The sequence below is a fragment of the Gadus chalcogrammus genome, chromosome 9 (assembly GCF_026213295.1).
Source record: "Gadus chalcogrammus isolate NIFS_2021 chromosome 9, NIFS_Gcha_1.0, whole genome shotgun sequence".
NCBI classification, from domain to species: Eukaryota; Metazoa; Chordata; class Actinopteri; order Gadiformes; family Gadidae; genus Gadus; species Gadus chalcogrammus.
This window is the reverse complement of record NC_079420.1, coordinates 2,886,983-2,907,066: the sequence shown is the minus strand read 5'-3', so window position 1 is coordinate 2,907,066 and position 20,084 is coordinate 2,886,983. Positions and strand designations below refer to the sequence as shown.

The 20,084-nt window shown below is 42.5% G+C and overlaps 1 protein-coding gene across 1 annotated transcript; it reads left to right on the top strand.

Moving 5' to 3' along the window:
* The first annotated feature begins 769 nt into the window (after positions 1 to 769).
* On the top strand, positions 770 to 15,108 carry LOC130389443 (NACHT, LRR and PYD domains-containing protein 12-like). The gene is given in 14 exon segments (XM_056599233.1): positions 770 to 903; positions 3,244 to 3,337; positions 3,434 to 3,553; positions 4,698 to 4,823; positions 5,015 to 5,081; positions 5,238 to 5,463; positions 7,894 to 9,676; positions 10,585 to 10,702; positions 10,704 to 10,759; positions 11,676 to 11,849; positions 12,766 to 12,939; positions 13,703 to 13,876; positions 14,058 to 14,104; positions 14,974 to 15,108. Coding segments are annotated over 13 exon segments (3,186 nt in total). The 5' UTR covers positions 770 to 903; positions 3,244 to 3,257; the 3' UTR covers positions 15,015 to 15,108.
* The last annotated feature ends 4,976 nt before the right edge of the window (positions 15,109 to 20,084 follow it).

Here is a 20,084-nt window from a genome sequence, read left to right as displayed (position 1 = left end):
TAACTCAGTTTAAAAATAAACGAGTCGATCAACTAATCCAGCCTCTCTTGCAAACCCTCAAGGTAACTTGATACGGCCGTGCCCTGTGTGTGTGGGTGCAGTCTGAGCCTTCAGCGGCCTTAGTTGTCATAGCAACCCTCGGGTTCTTCCACCTCCACATCAATCTGAAGTAGACTGATCCTTCTCAACCATGGCTGAGATAACCCCAACTACAGCCTTGTTGTGGAAACACCAGAGACGAGAGTCTGATGTGTTATGCGCCATAACACCAACAGCAGCAAGGTTATCCAAATAACAAAGAAGTGTACAACACTTGCTGGACAACAGTCCGGGAGCTCTATATCTAAATAATATCATATAATTCATAGATATCTCTTTCATATAGTACATATTATCACGGCCAAAAGCAATGAATCACAAACGACTGCGTCACATTCTCTCTTACAATAGCGCCACCTTTGGATGCAGTACCACAAATTTGGGTTTATGGGTAGTGGGGTTTATTGGTAACCATACTAACCCAAATTTCAAGAGTTTTGGACTTACGGTAGAGGCTGCAGTATGACTTTTACAGAATTTGAGCAAAATCGTAATCAATTGATTAGGTCTGTATCTAGCCCTCTTGAACCTGCTTTCTACTTGATGCACACAACGTCACCAGCCAGGATGGTGTTCCCTAGTGTCTCTGCTCCAACAGCAAGGGGAGCATTTCAACCGTTCGGAGCAGTCCAAACATTTGTGTTTATTCAGTAATGTGCCTCCACAGTCATTGTGCAGGCAGTCTGGGAGGAGTATAAACTGGGAGGGGAACTGGTCCAACTGGTTTGTTCACAACATCATTTCCTTGTTACGAGAGGGACGGTTTGGTGTGGCTCACTTTATTACAGCAGGACGAAGACTAAGGTACTGTAGCCCACTCTGATCCCTGATAGATCATAAATATGAATAACTTTGAATCGTATTAATATGTTGATTATTTAGAAGATTCCTGCTCTATAGGATGCTAGGTGTTAGACTGTGGGCATTGGGGATCAAACCCAGAGTCTTCCAGCCTGGAGTCAAGTGTCAGGTTGACGTTAATAATGACTTTTCCTTCTTTTGTCCTTGGGTGACTTTAAAGGTACTTAGAAAGTAATGTACAGTTGTTATTTTTGTAGTGAAGTATTATGATTATATTATTTAAACAGAAAGACGGACATCTCAGTTATTGAAGGTGTTTAAACGTCATCTTGTACTGGGTCTTGTTCTCTGTGGGCCTGCAATACAGATCTGGTTGTGATGTCATACCACACAAAAAGTCCATATATGGTCCTGCCTTCAGAGCAGTTTAACCAGCACAGGGAGCAGTTGGCATGATATCCGCTCGATGAACTTGATCTTATTAGACACATTTAAAGCCCATTGAGACCTTCTGTGTGGACAACACATTCTCACTCCGAGCGCGTCGATTTTTGACGAACGGTCAGTGACTTTGGCTTCAGCCTCTGACGCAAAAGGGTACCCTTGTGCTTCTTTTTTCGACGCATGGGGTTTGACCCGATGGCTGCACATAGAGACGCTATGAGCATTCATCCCATTGGCTAACGGAGGACCTTGTGCTGCTTTTTTCGACGCAGGGGGATTTCCTCTCATTACAATGTAATCCCTCCACGGCAATATATGAAGCTATGAGCATTCATCCCATTGGCTAACGGAAGACCCGATGGCTGCAGATTAACGGCGATTTTACCGTGAAATCTGTGACATTACTCAACACAACTACACCAACGTGTCCTTGTTAATTACACAACATGTATGGGGTAAGGCTATGGACATCAGTTGTCCTGTTTTGTGCTTTGATTGAGAGAAACAATCATTTTTTTGATCAGTGTTGGGTAGCTGAGGTCGTTGCTATAGAGACCACATCCGTCCGCATTTTTTGACAACTGACAGAGCAACCCTTTCTCATCAAAATTACGTTCCCAGAGAACTATTCGGAATTCTCAATTACGTTTGTCTGAAAAACGTATTTTTTTTGTTTTATTGAACATATCGTAAATACGAATTCATTCTCAGCCTATTTTTTGCCATTTATTTACCGTGTTACTATGGCAGAATAAAGAATAAATTCATGCATTATCCTTCAACTTGAACATGTGTTTTTACAGTATAGAGTGGTGGAGGGATGACGTATGTTGGACAACCCGGAAGTGAGCGTCGCCCTGGGTTCCCTTGACAAAAAGCCAACGGGTTTTTTCATTGGATTTTGGATTATTGCAGAAAAATTAGCATCTTTGAAGCACCTCCTCAAAAACTGAAAATAAATCAAAATAACCGTGCTCCAAAGAACGAAATGTAAATCAATGCATTCTGAATGGGAGTGTTTCTCCGATTTTTCCATGCTACACAGAACGAAATGTAAACCCATGCAAATAAAGACTTCATGGTCATAATAATTTAAATATCTATAATCTCCTGAGTGTGTAGGGTGGTATTCTATTTTTTTCAACGGGGCTGCATCCAGTCACTTGACCGTCATGGTTGCTATGGTGGTTGCTATCGACTGCTCTAATACTCACATAGCTCTAAAAACCACGCGGCAAAGGAGCTGCCGTCAATTGTGTTGTTTTTGTCGTAAACTAGGGTCCGATGGTTAAAAAAGTAGACAGATGTTCCAAGGTATCCTTAAATGGCAGCTTGGATGTTTTTATTTTCTGCAGTTTAGACTTCTTCTATAACCTATTTTTTTAAAGCAAAACACCAAGCTCAATGATTTAACGAGGCAGGGTTATTTGAAACAATTTATTAAATAAATATTTGTGAGAGGTCATTCCTTCTCCTGAGTTTGCTTCCAATTTATGTATAGTGTACACCCCTACTGTCCACAAGCATCCCCCCCCCCCCTCCAAATATGGATTTGGAGAATTGTTGCCACGTCCCAGTGGTGGAGGTACCTTTTGCGTCAGAGGCTGAAGCCAAAGTCACTGACCGTTCTTCAAAAATCTGCGCACTCGGAGTGAGAATGTGTTGGTGTGGAATGATATATAGTTATTAAAGAGTCAATTAGACACTTCTGGGCAGTATCTCCACATCTTCCCCCTCCTTGAATATATTAATCTGTGTCTAGTTAAGACCACCCTGTCTCTCGTCCAAAGAAAACAGACGACAGCCCCCAGTGACCAGAAACACGCAGCTCATATTAAGCAAAGAATAAACCAATGCTGAATGGCCATAGAAACAACATGTAGTTGGGTTTGTGTCCAGGTCTCCAGTCTACTATGGATGAGGAGAGAGAGGAGGGGGGTCCTACCTCTCAAACTCTGTCCGGGGAACATGGCCGCCGGAGCAAAGCTAAGAGGTAAGAAGAGGATCTCTCTGTCTGTGACTGTTAGCTCAGCAGTGATATCTCATGACTCCATCATTAGTCTGAGTAAAAGCTGTGTGTGTGTTGAAGCCCAGAGCAGCAGCAAAGAGCAGACTCCCCTGGACCCAGCTGTGTCTCTATGAAGAGTGACTGGTCTATGGATCTATCTCCAGTCCAGTTTAAAGATGGAAATCAGTCTATTGAGAACAGGTGAGGATTGATCAGAGATGATTAAAATACAGCATCCATCAAATGTCCATAAATCCTGGTTCTTGTTTTTCACCACTGGTGCCAATTCTGATGTTTTGCCACTCAAAGCCTACCAAGCGTCAAAGGGGACCTATTATGCTTTTTCGACTTGTATGACCTATAAACGTTGTTATAATGATTGATAGTCATGTTTAACCATACTAAACTGTCAAATAATGACGTACATTCATTTCGACGTATTCCCTGCTGACAGTCTGGGGTCGCTGTGCAGAGCGCTAAACACTTGGGACAACGATTGCGATTCACTTGTTCATATTTCCGGGAAATATCTACGTAGAGGCACTCCTGCCACGCCCCCATATGCCTGGTCAAATCTGCCCGCGCGCACGCTCCAAGGAAGGTAACCAATCACAACGGAGTTGGGTTGGGAGGAGGGGGGCGAGGGGGCGGAGAAGGACGAAACCGAGCGTTGACAGAGAAGGCTGAAAGAGCCCAAATGAAAGGAAGAGTTTCCCGAAAATCGACATCGTTTTCTGTGTATGGTTAAACATGACTATCAATCATTATAACAAAGTTTATAGGTCATAAAAGTTGAAAAGCATAATAGGTCCCCTTTAAACACAAAGGTAGACGGAGAAAAACATACTCAAGCCTACGTTGGCTGATATATCGAGATACTTTCACCTACTTTACACTTTGCATGCTTTTTTGTCTTCCTTTTTAACCAAATATTGCCGGACCGATGACTTCTTTGGAATTAATTAGATTGGAGCAGAGTAAATGTTCAGTAATTTAGGACTAGCGCACTTTCTTATGGGCCGGTTCAACGTTGAGAAGCCCGGGGTTTGACCACTTGTTTTATTAGTCTTATATTCTGTTGAACCATATGATATAAAACAGAAACTACAGAGCGTTTAACCAAATATAGGTGACTGAGTCGACAACCAGAGAAAATAATGGATTAAGAAGCTCTTTGTTCCTTATGAAAGGAACACCAGAAATGGTCTGACCAATGAGAGTTTGGTCCAACAAGTGCATATCGATCAACCAATCAACCAACCGGCCAGAACCTGACAGTCGTAGAGATTATAGAGATACAGCTTCTATTATACGCCCATAAATCTGGTTCTTGTTATTCTCGAAGGGTCCTGCAGAAGAAAGCAGAGATAGGAGACTCCCCTGGACCGAGCTGTGTCTCCATGAAGAGTGACCACTCTATGGATCCACCTATAACGTTTAAAGATGGAAAACTAAAGTCTATTGAGAAGAGGTGAGGATTTTTTCAGAGATCATCAAGATACAGTTTCTATCAAACGTCCATAAATCCTGGTTGTTGTTTTTCTAGAAGAGTCCAGCAGGAGAGAGCAGACTCTTGTTAAGAGACTCTACTGGTACTGATGTTTACAAGTCAGGAAAAAAAGTGTGTGTGTGTGTGTGCGTGCATGTGTGTGTTCTCCACAGACACCGGGAGAGATCAAAGGTTACCGGTCCTCAGTCTGTACAGCAGCATCAAACAGAGCTGATCAAGGTGTGTAAATGTCCAACAAGTCATTTGACTTTAGCTCTATATGAACATTAGAAAGCCTCTCTTGAGGTGCTTGTGGTACGTGAATCCAGGATAGATGCTTCTGATGTCCTCAGTAAGTTCAGAGTAAAGTTCTCCTTGATGTTTGTTCTGCTCCAGATGGCTGAGGAGAATGCACACGCTTTTCTAGACAAGGAGCTGAAGAAGCTCTGGAGGGTTCTTTTCCCACATTACCCACAATGCTCAGAGAGTCAGCGGGAGGAGGAGGAGGTGGATGATAAGAACGAAGAGCAGAGGAGGCGCGCCATAGAGGGAGTGCTAGACATCACAAAGCTCTGCCTGATGGAGATGAACCAGGAGGAACTGGCCGACAGTCTGTGGGGCGGTAAGAGACTCATTTTGAAGACAGAAGACAATTATTTTGTAGTGCAGAAGAGACTCTTATCTTGAAAATAGAAAAGAATCTCAATTTTGTTTAGACTAAACGACATAATTTGGTATTTCTACATTTCAATGCGGAGATAGCTTTCCTCTTGGGGGCAAAATGGTTTGATCCAGATACATAGGTGTAGCAAGGACCATTGAACACTCCACCTAGGTGACTTTTATTGGGCTGATTCAATACAAGGACGCAGGGTGGCGATGTTGAAGGCGGTTTGTAGTTAATGAACATGTCCTGGTGCTCCATGTTGTCATGCAGGAGAACTCGTTGAATGTGTGTGGTGATGGCTGGTTTATCTGTGCACACTTATTATTCAATGTGCAACAGGTGTGCAGCCTCATCCAGCCCCAGAGTCCTGTCATCTACACACTCTCCCACAGTAGGGTTAAAGCGCGTTCCTGGTCCTGGTAATAGCGAGACGCCTCGTCAGTGATCCAAAAAATAAATAAAAAATGAATCGGTCAAAACTAAACAGAACTTAGTAGGATCAGTTTCAAGTTCGCACACCTTTATTTCCTTGTAGCCTATCACCTACTATACTTTTGCTTATATTTATGAGAAGCACATACAGTATTGCCACTGTATGGAAGGCAACACTTGCCCTTATCTGGAGCTGGTTTATCAGTACACAACGTTTAAAACTGAGCAAAGTCGAGGACAACAGACGGTTATAACGTCAATCAATCATAAAGTATGTGATATGATAGTTGATTCTTTTATATTGAGTAAAACTTTCCGCCATCTTAGTGCGCATCATTAGTAAACAGTGCGTCACCAACTGGCTAACTCTGTTATCAAAATCTGGTCCCAGTTGACGAACGGAAGTAGAATCATCAGCACGTCATGAGGTGTCGTTCACCAGAACTTTCCGACGTCCAGATTTGTAGGGTGGGGGGGTCAGGTGAAATGGTTTGATCCAGATATGTAGCTTTGTTATGGGGTTGTCAGGTTAAATGGTTTTTATCCAGATACATAGGGTTATTATGGGGTATCAGGTAAATAGTTTGATCTAGATATGCAGTGTACAACAGTTACCTTGAAAAAGTAATCAGATTACTGATTACTAGTTACTCCTTAAAATAGTAACTTAATTACTTTACTGATTACTTGATTTTAAAAGTAACTAAGTTAGATTACAAGTTACTTAATTGTTGACATTTAGCTGCGACAACACCCCCTGCCGCCTCAAAATAAAATAATACAACCAGTTTTGCCAATACTAACTTCCCCCCCCTGTCAACAATTGCTTCCCCCCCGTCAACAATTGTTCTCCCCCCCGGTTAACAACTGGTCTTCCAACCCGGTCAACAATTCTGCGCAGGAGGCTGGTAGGAGGAATTCGGGGGAGGGGGGGGTGGCATAAGTACCTCTTGTATACAGGGCCCAGAATTTGGTGCTATGGCCCTGGGTGCACACACTGACACACAGCTTTCAACCGCTTACGCCATTAAACAAAATATTACCGCGCGATCACCGGAGGCAGCTCCATACACATATACATACACACACACACAGACGCACGCGCACGCAGGCACGCAAGCACGCACACAGCACCGCGCGATTAATTCCGCCGCTCATAACAACTGGTTGCGCGGACTCTGGAGAGTCAAGGTCGACACCTCTGATAGATTGAAGTCTTGGGAGACTTACGCTTCACACGCACACGCACGCTTAGAAACAGACAGGTAGGCAGGCAGACAGACGGACAGAAACACACATACACACCACTCCATCGCTCTCAACGCCAATCGGTGATCCGGTAAAAAAATAGTAACGCACAGTGACTTTGATGAGTAACTTTAATCTAATTACTGGTTTGGAAATAGTAACGCGTTAGATTAGTCGTAACTGAAAAAAGTGGTCCGAAGCCAGTAACGCGTTACTAAGTAACGCGTTACGCACACGCACTCTTAGAAACAGCTTCTCCGAGCGTTACTAAGTAACGCGTTACTGGCATCACTGTAGATATGTAGGGTTAGTGTGGGGTATCAATTAAATGGTTTGATTCAGATACGTAGGTTATTGTCTGCCTTTCAGGTTAAAGAATCTTAAACATTATATTGTAGATCAACAGCAGAATAACTCAGTGGAAAAGATTCAACACTATCTTGTTATATCAGCATAGCAAGTCACTTTACACTGATTCACTATCATTATTACTATCATTAGATCAATCCTATTGCTGTGGAAATAACAAAATAGTCCTGAACATTTTGAATCTGTACCATGCAGTCCTGGTAATGACCAGCTTCTCCGAGCACAAGTAATGAAGCCACTAAATATCATGAAGATGATCATTTAAAGGAAATATTGACATGTTTCTACTGATGTCACCATCCACTAACTGATGTAGTCTATTGATTTCTCATTTAGGATCTGATTTTGTCGAGTGCCAACATAAAATCAAGTCTCATTTGAAGATGAAGTTAAAGTCTGTATTTGAGGGCATCGCTAAAGCAGGACAGCGAACAGATCTGAATGACTTCTACACAGAGATCTTCATAACAGCGAGAGGCAGTGGAGAGGTCAACAAGGAACATGAGATCAGACTGATTGAAACAGCTTCCAGGAAACCAGCCAAGGAGGAAACACCAATCAGATGTGAAGACATCCTTAAACCCTTACCTGGACAAAATAAGCCAATCAGGACAATAATGACAACTGGAGTGGCTGGCATTGGTAAAACCGTCTTAACACACAAGTTCACTCTGGACTGGGCTGAAGGCAATGCCAACCACAACATACGCTTCACATTTCTCCTCACTTTCAGAGAGCTGAATTTATTGAAAGGGAGAGAGTTTAGCTTGGTGGGACTTCTTCATCACTTCTTTATTGAGACCAAAGAAGCAGGAATCTGCAGATACGACCGGTTCCAAGTTGTCTTCATCTTGGATGGTCTGGATGAGTGTCGACTTCCACTGGACTTCCAGAGAAACCCGATCTGGACTGATGTCACAAAGTCCACCTCAGTGGACGTGCTGCTGACAAACCTCATCAGGGGCGTCCTGCTTCCCTCCGCTCACATCTGGATTACCACACGCCCTGCGGCAGCCAATCAGATCCCTGCTGAGTGTGTTGACATGGTGACAGAGGTGAGAGGGTTCACTGACCAACAGAAGGAGGATTACTTCAGGAAGAGATTCAAAAAGGAGATGGCCAGTCCAATAATCTCCCACGTCAAGAAATCACGAAGCCTCCACATTATGTGTCACATCCCAGTCTTCTGTTGGATCACAGCTACAGTTCTGGAGGACTTATTCAAAAAATCCCAGATTGGAGAAGAGATGCCCAACACGGTGACTCAGATGTACAGCCACTTCCTGAGGGTTCAGTCCATACAGGGGGACAGGAAGTATCATGGGAGAGCTGAAACAGATCCACACTGGAGTTCAGAGAGCAGGGAGATCATTGTTTCCCTGGGAAAACTGGCTTTTAACCAGTTGGAAAAAGGCAACCTGATTTTCTATGAGGCAGACTTGGAAGAGTGTGACATCGATATCAGAGCAGCCTCAGTGTATTCAGGAGTGTTCACCCAGATCTTTAAAGAGGAGTGTGGGCTGTACCAGGACAAGGTGTTCTGCTTTGTCCATCTGAGCATCCAGGAGTTTCTGGCTGCCCTTCATGTCTTTATGTCCTTCATCGACACTGGGGTAAATCTGCTCTCAAAAGGACAACCAACCCCCGGGAAAGATAATCTCCTCCACCTCTACCAGAGTGCTGTGGACAAGGCCTTACATAGTGAGAACGGACACCTGGATTTGTTCCTCCGCTTCCTCCTGGGCCTCTCTCTGGAGACCAATCAGATTGTCCTACGAGGACTGCTGCGAAAGACAGAAGGTAGCTCACAGACCAATAAGGAAACAGTGTCTTACATCAAGGAGAAGATAAATGGAGATCTCTCTCCAGAGAGAAGCATCAATCTGTTGCACTGTCTGAATGAGCTGAACGACCGTTCTCTAGTTGAGGAGATCCAACAGTACCTGACATCAGGGAGTCTCTCCACAGAATCTCTCTCTCCAGCTCAGTGGTCAGCTCTGGTCTTCATCTTACTCACATCAGAAGAGGAGCTGGACGTGTTTGACCTGAAGAAATACGATGCTTCAGAGGAGGGTCTTCTGAGGCTGCTGCAAGTGGTCAAAGCCTCCAAAACATCTCTGTACGTTCAATAGCAATAATTTATTTCAATATACACAACACAGTAGACCAAATAGTAGAATATAAAAGTTATGATAACATATAACACATCTCTGTAGCTTAAATAATAACGTATCACAATACACAAAAAGTTATATTGTGGTTGAAAAGTAAAACTCAAAAGCTCTATTTATCATGAAGTAATAAATAACTAAAGCTAATAATTAATAATTGTTTATTAATAGTTAAATACAACTGTATTAAAATATATATATATACAGCTGTAAGTATAAATAAGCAATTGTTGATTTTTAGGATACATTAATTAATATACATTCATTATAAATAAAAGGCAAAACACTATTTTAACCTTGTCCAGTACGTTTGGTTACATGGACGCTGTTTGGTTTAACCAGTAGGATTGGTTGATATAGGGACTTCAGGATCATGTGGGGGATGGATGAGAGGTCACGAGCGAGCGGGAAAAAGGAAAGAGAGGGAAGAGACAAAGGAAGAGTGTACTTTATTCTCTGTAGCGATCGCCCATTTAAATGATATGTAAACATTTACTTTTTAGTTGCTTGACGTTTAAGCGAGTACGAGAGAGAGTGTATTTGGGGATGGCGTTATTCGTGTTGCTGTTCGTGTTGGGGTATCCCTAATGGGATATAAGACCACAGCAAGGGGTCGCCGCGCATGTACCACAATATGATACATTATATACACAATACTACATTCAAAAGTTATATTCATATACAAAACCCATTTCAAAGACTACCAAACAAATATTCAATATTATTCATTTTACAGCTCATATTTGATAAAGATAAGGATCTAATGCATTGACTAGTATGTATTAGTTAAATAATAAAACATCTCGAAGTGATTTGAATCACAGATTCTAACATGTGGTGTTTATTTTGTGTTAAGGCTGACTGCCTGTGATCTGTCAGAGACATGCTGTGAAGCTCTGGCCTCAGTTCTCAGCTCCAACTCCTCTAGTCTGAGAGAGCTGGACCTGAGTATCAACTCTCTGCGATGCTCCGGCAGTGAAGCTGCTCTCTGCTGGACTAGGAAGTCCACACTGTACACTGGAAACTCTCAGGTCAGTTTTACTCAATGGTCAAACCGTTACAGCATAAGTTCCACATCAGAAGACATTGAACAGATTTACCTCCAGAAAGTTAACAGGTATATACATAAGTAAAACATGTCCTCAAGACACATTTTCTACTGGTGGCACTGGTGCCACAAACTTTTTAATTTGGTGGCAACCTAACAAATGTGCTCGCACCCCTTTATTAGACGTGAAAATGTCCTCAGTCACGTCCCTACTAATAATTACTGGCTGCTGATTGGATAATATACTCCAATTAGGATTTATTTTCTTCCCAGGGTCATCCAGAATAGTGCATTGCTTCACATGCTCTTGAATAGTATTAATTAATTTTTTGCACAAAGTACAAACCCTGTTTTAGTTTTCTGATCAAAGCAGTGTGTCTTCATGGGAACTTAAGTGGGTCGTGTTTCCCAATAGAGCGATCACAAAGGCGCCGCAGTACAGCCACGCTTTAACTCGGCACTGAACTAAACCTTGGCAGTCTGCGTGCCTCACAGCGCCAATACCACTCATCTTATCAAACACAAGACCTCATCTCATTCTATTTGTGTGAACATGACAGTAAAAGGTGTACGTTGGATTCAATTTGTTAATGCTGGTTTAAGTTGTATGTTTTATTACATTACTATTCTACTCATAACCATGTAGTCACAACCATGTAGTCAGGGTGGACTTTAGAGTTCTTTAGTAAAGTTTAATAATAGATTCTTCTTAGAACTGGGTCTTTTTAGGGACATTTTCAGGAGTTTTGTTGAATCTTTAGTTATCTGACCTCCATTTAAGTCATCTTTTGAAGATACACTGCATTAAGATTAAGTTAAACTAATAAAAAGTTTTATAACAAACTTCTAATTAAACTTATGTCACAGTTCCTAACATGTTCTGTTTATTGTGTGTGAAGGCTGAATCACTGTAAGCTGTCAGAGACATGCTGTGAAGCTCTGGCCTCAGTTCTCAGCTCCAACTCCTCTAGTCTGAGAGAGCTGGACCTGAGTATCAACTCTCTGCATGATTCAGGAGTGAAGCTGCTCTCTGCTGGACTAGGAAGTCCACACTGTACACTGGAAACTCTCAGGTCAGTTTTACTCAATGGTCAAACCGTTACAGCATAAGTTCCACATCAGAGGACATTGAACAGATTTACCTCCAGAAAGTTAACAGGTATATACATAAGTAAAACATGTCCTCAAGACACATTTTCTACTGGTGGCACTGGTGCCACAAACTTTTTAATTTGGTGGCAACCTAACAAATGTGCTCGCACCCCTTTATTAGACGTGAAAATGTCCTCGGTCACGTACCTACTAATAATTACTGGCTGCTGATTGGATAATATACTCCAATTAGGATTTATTTTCTTCCCAGGGTCATCCAGAATAGTGCATTGCTTCACATGCTCTTGAATAGTATTAATTAATTTTTTGCACAAAGTACAAACCCTGTTTTAGTTTTCTGATCAAAGCAGTGTGTCTTCATGGGAACTTAAGTGGGTCGTGTTTCCCAATAGAGCGATCACAACGGCGCCGCAGTACAGCCACGCTTTAACTCGGCACTGAACTAAACCTTGGCAGTCTGCGTGCCTCACAGCGCCAATACCACTCATCTTATCAAACACAAGACCTCATCTCATTCTATTTGTGTGAACATGACAGTAAAAGGTGTACGTTGGATTCAATTTGTTAATGCTGGTTTAAGTTGTATGTTTTATTACATTACTATTCTACTCATAACCATGTAGTCACAACCATGTAGTCAGGGTGGACTTTAGAGTTCTTTAGTAAAGTTTAATAACAGATTCTTCTTAGAACTGGGTCTTTTTAGGGACATTTTCAGGAGTTTTGTTGAATCTTTAGTTATCTGACCTCCATTTAAGTCATCTTTTGAAGATACACTGCATTAAGATTAAGTTAAACTAATAAAACGTTTTATAACAAACTTCTAATTAAACTTATGTCACAGTTCCTAACATGTTCTGTTTATTGTGTGTGAAGGCTGAATCACTGTGAGCTGTCAGAGACATGCTGTGAAGCTCTGGCCTCAGTTCTCAGCACCAATTCCTCCAGTCTGAGAGTGCTGGACCTGAGTGACAATGATCTGCAGGATTCAGGAGTGAAGCTGCTCTCTGCTGGACTGGGGAGTCAATACTGTACACTGGAAACGCTCAGGTCTGTTCTATTAAATTGTCAAACAGTTACAGCACAAGTTATATCACTCAGTTTATGACTCAGTACATGTGATGACTACCTTAATGACTTTGGTTTCAGGTGGATTTCAACTTTTCTGCAACTTTTCAATTAGACCTATAAACATGAACTAAAAAAACAATAATAGTGCCCCCCCACCATCCCTTGTATACGGTACGGTGAGAGTTTAGAGCAGGGTGAAGTACAGGGGGTCTTGGGAGGGTCTGAGATCCCTAGTTGGACACCTCAGACCCCCTGAAATCCTCAACAGCAACATTCTGGGGGGTCTCTTGAAAGATATAAAAATAACGCATAAAATGTGTTTTTAAAACTTACTGTTCAGTATTTATTTATTTTCTTGTTGAATTTTGTTCTTTTTCTATCAAATTCTGTAAAAGTCATACTGCAGCCTATCCCGTGAATCGAAAACTCTTGAAATTTTCAGGTATGGTTACCAATATCCCCTACTAAACAGGAGCTCAAATTGTAGAGAATCCTGAAGTAGGCTTACGTCTCCTCACCAGATTGACCTGGACTCAAAATTCTTTCATAATATTAATCTCGAGAATAATATGAATCTATAAAACCCTTTATAGACCCTTTACTGAACCCGTGTTCAAGAAGTGGTTGGCAGACTGGCCAAACATAGGATTTTACACCTGTGTGTGTGTGTGTGTGTGTGTGTGTGTGTGTGTGTGTGTGTGTGTGTGTGTGTGTGTGTGTGTGTGTGTGGGGGTGTGCATAGCTTGTCTGGCTGCATGGTCACACAGGAAGGCTGTGCTTCTCTGGCCTCAGCTCTGAGCTCCAACCCCTCCCATCTGAGAGAGCTGGACCTGAGCTACAATCACCCAGGAGATTCAGGAGTTGCGCTGCTCTCTGCTGGACTGGAGGATCCACGCTGGAGACTGGAGACTCTCAGGTATGGAGAGGACAGATCACCAATCAGGGTGAAGGTCTTCTACAAGGATTCAAGCCGCTGCTAGAGAGAGTGGGGTGAAAAGGCAGCTGTAACTCATGTTGTGTAGAAAGTGATTAGACAGCAAATGATGAAGGTCAATGTTTCAACATGCTGCTTTCACTTTGTCCCCCCCCCCCCCCAGTGTGGAGCATAGTGGATTGTGGAGGATGAAACCAGGTCTAAAGAAGTGTGAGTGTCTGTTTAATTTGAATCATCACAACACACACTAACTATTGAGATGGAAAGTCCATCGACACAGCAGGAGGTGTCGTCCGGTCATTCAGTTGTAAATTTGTGTATACGTATGTATAGCTATGTTTCCCTGTGTTTATGTATGTCTAGTATGTTTGTGTAGGTTTATGTACGTATGCGTACATGTCTATGTATGTATAGTATGTATGTGTACTTGTGTATACTTTTGTATTTGTATGTATAGCTATGTTTCCCTGTGTTAATGTCTAGTATGTTTGTGTAGGATTGTGTACGTATGTGTAGTTATATTTGTATGAACCAGTTCTATGGTACCAACACTTAATTTCCAGCCTTTATTTGAGCTCAACTGGTTCAGTCTGTTATTTACACAGATGGATTACAATGATGTGTATTGGAACCTTTCAAAGTCTAATCTCTTGAAAAGTATGTAGACCTTAGCTTAGATATTCAGAGGAGGAATCAGCTCATCACGTTGAACGTTTTAATGTATAATATGTGTATTTAGTGTTAATATTGCGGGGGTAGATTCAGTTTATATTTTTCTAGGCTTCAAAGTTTAAACTTGGACAGCCACTCACACACACATGGGATTAACATTTAAATTTGACTCAAATGATCTTCAAGACAATATGCCGTACTATTTCTAAAGCTATGGCACAATAGTCCACTATTGTAGCCTTGTATCGTCTGATATTATTTAGTCCTTCTATGTTAATGTTTGTAGAGTAGATGAATGGGAAACAGGAAGTAGAAGAATGCAAGACAACAGCACTAGTGGTGATGGTGATGATGATGTCGATGATGAAGAACGGTTCAGCAGCTCATAATGTCTTGTTCTCCTTCAGATGCCTGTGAACTCACACTGGACCAAACACAGCCTATATAAACCTCTCTCTGTCTAAGGACAACAGAAATGTGACGCTGGTTGAAGAGGACGAAGAAGAGGACGAAGAAGAGGACGAAGAAGAGGACGAAGAAGAGGAAGTTCCTGATCACCAAGAGAGATTTGACTCCCAGCCCCAGGTGTTGTGTAGAGAGGGACTGACTGGCCGCTGTTACTGGGAGGTAGAGTGGACGGGACGTGTTTCTATAGGAGTGACATACAGAGGAATCACAAGGAGAGGAAGAAGAAATGACTGCATGCTTGGAGGGAACAACAGGTCCTGGAGTCTTTCTTGTCAGGAGTATGCTCATTATGGTAACTATGTTGGCAGTGATTATGATGATGAAGATGGTGATGATCATTATGAGGATGAGGTGGAGGAGAAGGAGGTGCGATGTCATTACACTGCCCGGTACAACTGTGTAGAAAGACTAAAGATTTTCCCCTCCGATGAATCTACCAGAGTAGGAGTTTATCTGGACCGGCCTGCTGGAACTCTGTCCTTCTACAGTGTGTCCACAGCTGTAGGACAGACAGACACACTGACACGCATCCACACCTTCCAGTCCACATTCACCCAGGAGGACCTCCTCCCTGGGTTTGGGTTAGAGGTGGATGAGGATGAGTATGAGGCTAGTACAGTGTCTCTGTGTAAGTTATAGTCTCTCACTCTCTCTCTTCGAGTCTGATGACAAACATGAATACACGCACGCATATATTAACACAAACGCGCATATATCAACCCACACACGCGCACATATATTAACACAGGAGTGCTCACACACACATATTTAAACACACACACACAAGCATATATAAACACACACGCACGCACAAGCATATATAAACACTGAAATATACACACAGACACACGCATGCAAATGCACGCATATAATGACATCGATATATAAACGTACTCGCACCCACGTGCACACACCGCACATGCATATCAGACATACACGCACGCACAAAAACACACTCATATATGAACACGCACACATGTGATCTTGAAAATAAAACCATGAAAGGAAGCGACTTTTAAGATATTCCATAAGGTTAGCTAAGTAGGTTTTACAGACTATATTTCTAATGTCACATTTATTTTAAATATTGATTGACGGCTAATCTATACATGCTACTCGATTATATGCTACTCGATTTCGAGGTTATTACTGCAGGGATCTGATATCAGTTTATATTTTGATAAGCCTAACATGGAACCTGATTTAAAGCAGATTTAATCTTAGTTTCATAATGCAAACGTTCTTCAGAAAAGCATTGATCATGGTGTGACGACTTTAACTGAGTATGATTCTTGTGTCTGTTGGAACAACACAGCAGCAGAACATGTTCAGTTATTAAAGATGTGGGCACACCTGTTTATGAATAGCTGCTTCTATTGTTTGAGTCCTTGTATTTATTGTGTACATGTAAGGGACAATTCTTTTTGTTTTTTTTGTATTGGTTAATAAAGCATAATGGTGATAAACAACTCAGTCGATCCACTGAATGTTCTTGTATATTCAGCAGACGATCAGTTTACACATTAAGGTTGGGGGTTTACTAAAGAAAAATCATAAAAAGCAATTTGGTGTAGGCTTCTTCTACACTAACATTAATCAAGATACCAGCAGGTGCATTTCCACATCAGACCAAACGCCCGGTGAAGGACGGAATATGGAGAGAACTGAAGCGATCCGACAGGAAACCGACCCCAGCTATTGGCGTCTCTCCAGAGATGAGCCTTGCAGGCTGGTTGATACACCACCTCCCCCGTGGCGTCTAACAGGACCCTGAGCCTCCATGTTGAAACACACAGAGGTCTGTGACTGAGGTGGTGGTGCTAAGCTGAAGAAGGAACCTCCTTCTGTGGGTGCGTGTGTGAGAGGGTCCATGCTGGCCACCGTACCACAGAATCAGACAAGGACTAATTTCATGAACACCACGAGTTTACCCTTTGTGTTTGTTACTCTAGGGCAAGGCATGACGATAAAGAAGGATTAATTATTAGGATGTTTAACTACCTGCTTGCACTGTCGTCTGCGGCCACTAGAGGGTTCAGTGAGCCCCTGAATCCTTTGCGGCACATGGAACACAGCGACCACGCCCACGGTTGCCTCTGTCCGTCTGTCCGTCTGTCTGTAGTGGAGTACTGAGGGCCTAAGTCCCTCCCCTTCTGGTTCTAGTGCTAGTGGAGTACTGAGGGCCTGAGTCCCCTTCTGAATCTAGGGCTAGTGGAGTACTGAGGGCCTGAGTCCCCTTCTGTTCTAGGGCTAGTGGAGTACTGAGGCCTGAGTCCCCTTCTGGTTCTAGTGCTAGTGGAGTACTGAGGGCCTGAGTCCCCTTCTGGTTCTAGGGCTAGTGGAGTACTGAGGGCCTGAGTCCCCTTCTGGTTCTAGGGCTAGTGGTGGAGTGCTGACCACTGGGTACTGAGGCCCTCCCCTTCTGTTGGACCCCTTGGGACCCTCGGTCAGAAAAGAGGGACAAACTATCTTTGATCCCATTTGAATTGTGCCGTGGCTTGAATGAATGATTGAATTTGAAATACAAATGCTCTATTCAAGAAAGTCACTGTTTGTTGTATAACAGTGATGCAACATTTAGCTTTGTGTGAAACGGCTCAATGAAATCCATCTCTGCTGTGTCGCACAACATGCGTCTCCAACATGGCCGTAACGTTGGCACATTTCATATCTTTGTTCCAGAATGAAGGGAAAGTGTTAAGAGAGGTGACACAGGCATAATATAACTTTTTTCTTCAACCCGAACCCTTCAAACCTTTTCAAGACGTTACCCGCGTACAGAGTGTTAGCCCAACAGTCTTACCACTGAACCACCAAGGTAATGAATAGACATCCTTGAAGTAATACTTGGCAATAAGTGAAATGTCCAGTTAGGTTTAGCTTCATTGAAGTCAGTGACTACTTTAATGGCTTCACTCTTCCAGGTAATCAATATAAACTTATTTGATGTTATACTTGACTTTACAAGGTTAGGGGTCTGACTTGTTGATTATTTATGAAAATACACATTTTGAAATGAAAGCTGAATTTTGAATAGTTTATTTTGCTTATTATATAAAACTGAGGGGTATTCCATCAACCAAGCTAAAGGCAAAGCCGGGCTTATTTCGCTTAGCCTCGCTGCTTTAAGCTAGAGTTGCGTTCCATCAATGTGACTTAAGGGAATCTTCGCTAAGTAACCATGGCAATTTATTAGACCAAACTAACGTGGAGCCTCTACGAATAGTCAAATCTCCTAACCTTTATGCCTGCTTTCCTTAACCTTTGTGGAAAACGTCATCGGGTCAAAGAGAGAAGAAAAGGTGCTTCCTTTCGAACATAGGAAAAGACAGCACTGTTTAAAATGAATTTGACTCTACTCTTCCTAACCGACGTCATTGCGCCACGGCGGGTATTGCCGACATCTTGCGCTTCTAGTGTGAAACTACAATTTCCCGACGATTGACTAAAACAAGCGCTCTTTGATCCATGCGTTCTTGTGGTATTGATCAGAATATTCAAACAGAATATCGCCAACAGTGAGAATCACTTAGGTCAGACTTGGCCAACAGGAATATTTTAGGCCCCTTGAAGAAAAGAGGCCAAACTTATGTTGATGTTGAAATTAACTGCCCCCAGTAGTCTTTTTTAGATGTGAAGTTGGCATTTTCTTTTCTTATGTTGTATTTTATGTGCTTACTAACCACAAATAAATGAATTAATTTATATTCAAATAATTATGTTTCTGGAATTGGTATCCATTATTATCAATTGTATTTTCTTCTCTTCTATTTTTCTTCTTTACCGCGTCTCTCATGCGTCTTCGCGTAGAGTCGGAAAACTTTGTAACAAAACAGCCAATCAGCGTTCAACCGGCCAACTCAGTGCAGGTAAACACATGCAATGGTAGTTATCTCGGACGGTATTTGGCAGTAATGGTGGAAAAATTAACAGACCGGGGAACATAAAACCCTTTTTTTTAAAAAAGGGTCAGATGTTCCCCGTCAAATACATATCGGGGAACATAGGACCCTTTTTGGGAAAAGCGGGGAACATAGGACCCTTTTTTAAAAAAAAGGGTCCTATGTTCCCCAGTCTCATACAAAGAGGGGAACATAGGACCCGGGGAACATAGACACGCTCCCTGTCTATGCTAGGCTGCTATTGCGATTCAGCTCCCATGCATATCCACAGAGCGTCACGATGAGGCCCAGCCCCCTGGTCCCCGACGTCCATACTTCCTGCTGCCGTGGTGAATGAAGGCCCCTCCCCCTTAAGTCCCCTTCAAATGATCAGGGCAAAAGAGTCCCCAGGGCCCATTCACAGAGCTGTCATAGCAGGTAAGCACAGGTGGGGTGTCACTCGAAGAGTAACACCGGGTCTTTAGGTTTGAACACGTATTTACACATACACACAACGCATAATGGACACATTCCTTATCCGTAGCACATTACTACTGTTTATTTATTGCTCTGGGTTTGTCCTTTATCATAAATTGTATGATAAAGGACAAAAAATAATCAATAAATATATATATTATATATATATATACACATATATTCACACTGCCTGCAGACAGTATCCTTGTGTGTACATGTAGAATGCTAACTTAGGTGTCAAATTCTGAGATGATTGCAATATGTTCTTCTTTCAATGCACAGTTTTGGTTAATACTTGCACTATACTGTATCAGTTATGTTTCTGCTGTTTCACATGTGCATGACACTGACACTGTTCTCTTACCAGGCCGGGCTCCTTGGAGGGAGGCTTCACTGGACTTCAGGCTCTTCTCCCTGGCTGACTGTTACGAGACTCCCGGTTTCCTCAGAGTCTGAAGTGGAGTCCACCTCAGCTCCGCCTGCTGCCTGGGCTCCACCGCCCTCTTCCACCTCACCACTAGATGGGGCAACCTCAGGGCCCTCCCCCTCTCCCCTAATCAGAGTTGATCTGTCCAGCCTGGTGTCTTTAATTGTTTGTGCACCCTCTTCTACATTTTGGGCAATCTCTGAAGAGATGGTTTGAGGGGGTTGGGAGTCGACTTCCGGAACGAGGGTTTCAGGAGGAGAGCTGT